The sequence below is a fragment of the Wyeomyia smithii genome, chromosome 1 (genome assembly GCF_029784165.1).
Source record: "Wyeomyia smithii strain HCP4-BCI-WySm-NY-G18 chromosome 1, ASM2978416v1, whole genome shotgun sequence".
Classification (NCBI taxonomy): Eukaryota; Metazoa; Arthropoda; class Insecta; order Diptera; family Culicidae; genus Wyeomyia; species Wyeomyia smithii.
Genome location: NC_073694.1, coordinates 129,078,639 through 129,086,508, shown reverse-complemented (window position 1 = coordinate 129,086,508; position 7,870 = coordinate 129,078,639). Strand labels below are relative to the sequence as shown.

Below are 7,870 nucleotides of genomic sequence, written 5' to 3'. Positions count from 1 at the left end.
AAAATTGTTAGATGATATATTATTATTCAAAGCTTTACCATAACAAACGTATGTATATCAGCTGTCTTCGTAATACAGCGAATGTACTTGTGGGTAAATGAAAAAAATTGTCAAGCAAAAAACAAAAACGGAATTTTTGATTGTTATGGTTTTTTTGCTGGAACTTCCTAATAATTTTGTTTTCGAGGATATAGAGTTAATTCTGACTTTGACGCATTACGAGAAATTCTTGGTGCTTTTTCAACAAGAATGATATGCTTGTGCCTTGTCAAATACATGTTGTTTGCACAAAAAAATACTACAGGCTAATACTAATATCGCCAAATATATACGATTTTCTTTCGAGTGTTGTTGAATATATTTCAAAAAATTGATTTCCAGAGGAGGCTGAAAATAAAAATACGAACAGTCACTGAGCAAAAACCTTAATTCTGTCTACAGGTTCTGCATATTTTGTAACAAAAATCCCCTAATTACAGTGTTTAGTCCCACGTCACCATTTCATACAACCCTAGGGCTGTATACCTTGTAGTATTTTCAATATATAACACAAGATTCCTTATCAAAATATGATTCTTGTGCTCTTCGAGACATTTTCTTTCGAACCTAACGAGAATATTATTAAGAGTTTGGTATCGAGTACAACGCAGCGCAGTTGAGAAAATAAATTTAAATGCTGGTACTGAAAAAGTTACCATTATTCATTCGGTTCCAGGCGACATCGCATTGGCTGTAGTAGCTTGTTGGTAAGGGCATTGCAGGTCCTTGAGCTGTCATGGTGCATCATTTGAATAAAGTGGGATGATGCAGGCAGCAACGAAAAGAAAAATAATAGCTACTGCTTAGAAATAATACTCGAACAGCAAAAATAAGAGGAAGAAACGAACCATCCCTGTGCATATAAATGCAAATGATGTTTCCAAATAGTATACTCCTCCGGTAGCTAGAGCTCGTTATTCATCTGAATGATGTCCTGAATGCCAGGATATACGAGTGTAGCTGAGCATGGAAATCACAAGGATTGATGCTGCACGAAACCAGATGCATTCATTCACTGAATCGAAGGATGCTGCTTCTTGCTAGGCTAGGACCCAAGGATGAACAAGTTTTTGCAGTCTGAAAGTGCGAAGGCGCGGCAAGGAGAATGTGAAAAAACGTGAAAGGCGGATGGGAATGCGGTGGCAGGTTTATGAATAACCAAATTTCTAAAAAACACGATTTAACAAACCGGAATTTGCTTAGTTCTACGATCGTTCTTCTTCTGGTTTGAAAGGAACGATGATTTAGTTGTCTGTATACGTGTAAAGTTTTGTGTCATCAGCAGACAAATTCAAATTTATTTGATACATTCAATTAAAATCGTTATACAAACATTTGGAATTACACGAGTAGCAATTTACCTCTGAAAGAGTATCTTTTAGCTGACTTTCGAGAAATCGTTGACTTTACTGCATAAATAAATGAATAGAAAAATTATTATATCAGCACAAAAAATTTCTTCAATGCATCAAGTTGATATTTCTTTGTTACTAACTAACTACTTACTAACAACAATTATTTTTTACTATCCATCCAGCACATTTGTGAAAATAACAGTTTCAGTTAGACACGGATTCCCATCATTCAGCATCCTTTGAGAATCTACTCATAGGGCAAATACCTACTGTTCCGGAATTTGTGCTGATTCGTCCGAGGGTCCGTTATTTGAGAACAATGTTTAAATAGACCCCGAGTTGGTCTTTCCGAAATTCAATTTATTGTTCGCTATGACTGACCACGATACACGAAAGGCGAGATTTCGTAGTTGCAAAAGGTATGTATTTTATCTTTGAGCGTTTAATTGCGACTGACTCTATACCCTACTCCTATGACTTCCTTCTACTCCATAGCTGCTAAACGTAGCGCAAGGAGAGATCTATTGATCTCGTTAAAGAGACTGGTAACGAGAGCGATAACGAGGAATGTTTCCTGTTCAGCCTAGCTTAGACTAGTCGTTTTTGTGATAGGAAGATTTTGGTATTCACATAGGGTAATGCGTTTAAATTTTGTACGTTTATACTAACTTAACTTGTAACTTAAATCTAATGCCGCAACATGCCGGGCCACGTTGAAAGGTACTTTCAAAATTACTCAGCAAAAGGATTTCCAATAGTGGCTTCAAGCTGGTTACATTGGTGGTGAAGATTGTGACGTCTCAGATTGCGGTTGTTGTGCTGGTTCATCATCTATTGGGAGTGGGCAGATTTCGGTGACCGCCCGTCGATACACGCCGTTTGAAGTCCGAACATCAACCACTCTCACGTGGCCGTCTCGCCCAGGAAATGTCTGATCGACTCGTGCGAGATTCCATCGCATAGGAGGAGTGGAGTCCTTTTTCAGCAAAACGAGTGTTCCCACCTTGATGTCTGGTTGCACCATAGGCCAACGTTGTCTGTTTTGAAGCTGTCCAATGTAGTCACGAGACCAAACCTTCCAAAACTGTTGAACCTTTTGTTGCATCTTCTGAAAAGAATTTAAGCGATTAACAGAAATGTCGCTCAAATCTGGTTCTGGAATAGAGTATAAGGGTTCTCCCACAAGAAAGTGTCCTGGAGTCAATGCGACGACGTCAGCAGGATCCGACGATAACGGTGTGAGGGGTCGCGAATTCATCATTCCTTCGATTTGCGTCGTAAGGGTGTTGAAATCATCGATGGTTAATTGCGTATCCCTCATAATGCGGTACAAGTGATGTTTGTAGATTTTGACAGCCGACTCCCACAATCCCCCGAAGTGGGGCGATCGAGCTGGGTTGAAGTGAAATCGTATGCCAGTCTCGCTGCAAAAGATGGCCGTGGGATGTGAAGAATGCATTTCGTCAAATTGTTGTTTATGCTCCTGAAGAAGTCGGTTGGCTCCGACAAACGTGCGAGCATTATCGCAGTACAAATCTAGTACTCGCCCGCGACGCGAGGTGAACCGCTTAAGAACGTTAATGAACGACGCCGACGATAAACCGTATACCACTTCGATATGGACCGCTTTGGAGGCCATGCACACGAAAATCGCGACGAATATTTTAACCGACGTTCCGCGGCGACTGGGCGGACGGACGAAAAATGGCCCACAATAGTCCACGCCGGACTTCAGAAACGCGCGCGACGGAGTCACTCTAGCTGCTGGTAGCGGTCCCATAATTTGAGTGATACTCGATGGCTTGCAATGAAAACATGTCAAGCACTTCTTTACGATATTTCGTGCTAAATCTCTTCCTCTAACAGGCCAGAACCTTTGACGCAGTATAGACAGTAGCAGTTGTGGGCCTGAGTGGAGTGTTTTAATGTGCACGTTGGTGGCAATTAAAGTAGTTAGGTGATGATTCTGTGGTAGAACGATAGGATATCGAGTGTCGAACGGAATTTCATTATTACACAGGCGGCCATACAGCCTTAGTAGGCCCTGCTCATCTAGAAAGGGATTCCGAGTTTTCAAGTGCGATTTGAAATTGAAGTTCTTATTTGATGGTCCATTATGCAGTTTCAAGAAGCGGATTTCAGCGGCAAAACATTCTTCTTGCGCTTGCTTGACAAGTAAATTCAGAGAATTATCCAGCTCAGCTGGCGAAAGGGGACCTTGCAAACGATGCTTGGTGCGACAATTGTGTATAAATCTTAGTATCCAAGCAATCTTGCGTTGTAATGGGACTAGAGTTGAATGAGCAGCAACAAATGAAAGCATTGAAGGCTGAGAAACGACGACAAGTGATACGATCTCTTTGCTTTCTTCCTCTCGAGCTTGCAAATGCAACGGCGAAAGCTCCACAATGTTTTGTGGCCAACAGCTTGAATCATTGTTTAGATAAGAGGGACCGTGCCACCAGAGTTCTTCGTTAATTATACGAGATGGGAGTACTCCACGAGAAATATGGTCTGCAGGGTTCATTTCAGTTGGAACATGACGCCACATAGAGCCTCTTGTCAAGCGGTGTATTTCAGCAATTCTATTGCTAACGAAAACCTTCCACGGCGCGGATGATGTGGCTAGCCAATGCAACACAATGCTTGAGTCCGTCCAAAAGGTGATGGGGCAATGAATATTAGTAGAGCCTCGTATACAGTCAGCTAGCTTTGATGCCATGACCGCTCCGCACAGTTCTAGACGAGGTATCGTAAGCTTGTCGGGAGGACAAACCTTTGACTTTGACATGAGAAGATTCGTTGTGGTAGTTCCATCGCGATTTGATGATGTAACATAAATGCAGCATCCGTATGCTCTATCGGAAGCATCTGAAAAACAGTGCAGTTGAAGATCAGTATAACCGGTTAACATTACATGCCGAGGGATTCGGAGATTGCTCAGCTCCTGCATTTCCTCTCGAAACATTTTCCACCACGTCTGAAAGGCTTGTGGAAGCTGTTCATCCCACTGGAATTTGTTTAACCATAGTGATTGCAAAAAGATTTTCACAGAGACAATGACCGCCCCGACAAGTCCCATCGGATCAAACAAACGGGACATTTCGGATAGCACAATGCGTTTAGTAACTGGATTCGAATCAATCAGTACAGGAACTTTGAAACCAAAAGAATCAGATTGCGGATGCCACAGTAAGCCAAGTGTTTTCACGATGCATGATTTGTCAATTTCGAGATTATCTTGTTGGTCATGAAGTGCCTCGGGAATGTGCCGTAGAATTTCGGGATCGCTGGAGCTCCATTTTCGTAGTACAAAACCTCCTGCATGAAGTAGATCATTAAGCTGTTTACATGTTTCACTAAGCCGATCCTTGTCGTCATCTCCGGTCAAACAATCATCCACATAAAAAGCGCGTTTCAAGACGCGCGAGGCTAGAGGGTAGTTATCTACTTCGTCGTCTGCAAGTTGATTCAGAACTCGTGTGGCCAGGAATGGAGCGCAGGCGGTGCCATACGTCACAGTTCTGAGCTGATAGGTTTGTAAACGGTCCGTTGGATTATTCCTCCAGATAATCTGTTGCAACGGTCGGTCCTGCTGATGTACAACAATTTGCCTGTACATCTTTTCGATGTCAGCTGTGATGACATATTTTGGTAATCGAAAATTGAGAATTATGGAGATGAGTGTAGGTTGTACTGTAGGGCCTACGTAGCATAAGTCATTCAGGGAGAGGCGATTTGATGATCGACAAGATCCATCAAAAACAACTCTAATTTTAGTTGTTTTACTGTCCGGTCGAAAAATTGCATGGTGTGGGAGGTAAAAATGCGGCAATGAGAGGTTCGGTGACACTTCCTCCATGTGTCCCAACGCTTGATATTCAGACATGAATTGGTGGTAATCTGAATGAAGCTGAGTGCTAGCCGATAGCTTTCTCTCGAGTGAATGAAATCTTCTTTCAGCGATCGGTAACGACTCACCCATAGTCGATAACAATTCCTCATGAATCGGCAATCGAACGACATATCGACCGTCAGGTGCTCTTGAGTGAGTCTTGCGAAAATGGTTCTCACAGTATTGCTCATCCAGTGAAAATGATTTTCCTCCGTCAAAACTTTCTACTTCCCAAAACCTTTGCACGGCTGCCGTTAATTTGTCGACCGTCATTGCAGCATTGCAGACTGCCGTTCTAATCGGACTACGCTGTGTGTGATCACCAGCAACAGCGTAGCCAAACACTGTTTTGTGTAGAATAGGTAATTGTGGCCCAAGACTAATTTGATCGTTTTCCAATAACGAGAAAAACCACTGGATACCAATTATCATGTCTATACCGTGAGCGAGATGGAAGGTTGGATCGGCCAACGGCAGGTCCTTCGGGATTTTCCACTTAGAAACATCCACATCAACAGACGGCAGAATTCTCGTCAGACTGGGAAGGATTAAAAATTCGATATTTGCGTTGAATTGGTTCACTCTTGAGGCAAGATTGATCGTAACCGACTGGGTTACACGTTGAATACTATTTCCAATTCCATATACATCAATTTCCGATACTGTGCGCTTTAATCGTAGCCTTTGTGCGAGATTTTCGGTTACGAAATTGCGCTCAGATGCAGAGTCTAGTAGAGCACGAGCGAGAATATAGGTTCCATTGATATCACGAACCTTGACATAGACTGTCAACATAAAGACAGTTGTGTTAGTCTTTTTCATAGTCATGACTGGATAGCTAGTAGTGTGTGAAGAACCATGAGCCGAGCCTGACGGTCCCGGCGACGACGGAATAAACGAAATCGATTTATTTTGGCCCCCCGACGACGAGCGATCGCGTCCCATTAACCGAGGGATGCCGTGCGCTTGATCGACAATGCACGGATCTACCGACAACGACGACTCGACGACCGCAGCCGATTGTGAGGATGATCGAGTTTGAGCAAGGGTATTAGTGCTAGTTGTGCTATCAGCTACTTGAACAGTCAGCGCGGCAGAAGTGTTTAAATGCAACATGGTATTATGACGTTTGTTGCATATTCGACATGATCCAGCAGAGGTACAATCTTTCAATAAATGTGAAGGTTTTAAGCAGTTCAAGCAGAACCCGTGCCTCTTCACCAAGTTGAAACGTAATTTTGGCGAGAGCTTGACGAAACTCTCACAGCCACTGAGAGCGTGTGTGCCTCTGTGGCAAGCTGCACACGCTTTAGCATCTTCATTTGCTATGACAGGATGAGATGATACATTTATTCGATGATACTTTGGTTCTGGCTTGCCGCTTGCATTTGACGACTGGGAGAGCGTTAGTGATTGGAGAATTCGAGAGCGTTTGTGTATAAATTTGATCAAATCATTATAGGTTGGTCGAGAATCATCATCCAAATGATTTTCCCACTCCTTTTGTGACACAGCATCGAGCCGACTGCTCAATAGCTCAACCAAAAAGGAGTTCCAATGATCCTGTGGGTCTTCTAATTTGTTTAACATGCTAAGATGTTTTTCGAACGTGTCCGCCAAATCCGAAAGCGCAGACGAAGACTCTCTTTTGAGAGATGGAGAGGAGAGAAGTGCAGATAGATGTTGTTTGATCAGATAATGTTTGTTATCAAATCGTTTTTTGAGCAAATCCCATGCAATCATATAATTGGCTGAGCTCACAGCCAGTGACTGTACCAAACGAAGAGCATCTCCCTTCAGAACAGCTTTCAAGTATTGAAATTTTTGTATTGGCGACAACTGAGTGTTACTGTGTATGAGAGTATAGAACAAGTCATGGAAATTCATCCATTCATCAAAGTCGCCCTTGAATTCTGGGATTTTGATCTCAGGCAATCGGACACCAAACGTTTGAGTAGGTGGAGCAGTAGGCGAGGTTGGTAGGGGGGAGGATACATCTGTAACTGCTGCTAGTTTATTCGACAGGGATCCTTTTAACTCGAAATATATTGTTTCAAACTCGACACGCTCATCAGCGAGCTCGTCACTGATCTCGTGTTCACATTCGATTTCAGCTTGGATTTCATTAAATTCGTCCCAAAGTGAATCAAGCTTTTCGATGCGAAATTTGATTTGCGGAAAGTCTCGCTCGAACACGAAATTAGCGTCATACTCCTTTATCAATTTAGCCGAACCAATGATGTTATTGCGGCGCACCAAAAGCCGCTTAACCTTCTTTGTATCCCCTTTCATAGTACGGCAACCTTTACGAGTTTTAACTCCGCCGGCTGGTACTTTAGCCAACATTCACTCTTTTTTATTCAGTGATATACGTATAGGCACTCACCTGAATTGTAGTTGGGAGTTTACCTGTGCTCACTTGGCTAACCTGTTACCACGTGTCCTACTACGCTCGGTTTTACGTCCAAAATCCTCCAAAATTATCCAATGCGTTCCGCGTGTGGCGAAGTAATTGGTTCCTGCGACTGATCCGAAATAGGCGTCAAGAGCCTTGTTGAGTATATTCCAATCCACTCCTGTA

The 7,870-nt window shown here is 42.8% G+C and overlaps 1 protein-coding gene across 1 annotated transcript; it reads right to left on the bottom strand.

Moving 5' to 3' along the window:
• Positions 1 to 2,166: 2,166 nt before the first annotated feature.
• LOC129717192 (uncharacterized) lies at positions 2,167 to 7,635 on the bottom strand. Its single transcript, XM_055667042.1, has one exon. The coding sequence runs from the start codon at positions 7,633 to 7,635 to the stop codon at positions 2,167 to 2,169; it is 5,469 nt and encodes a 1,822-aa protein (XP_055523017.1).
• Between the last annotated feature and the right edge of the window lie 235 nt (positions 7,636 to 7,870).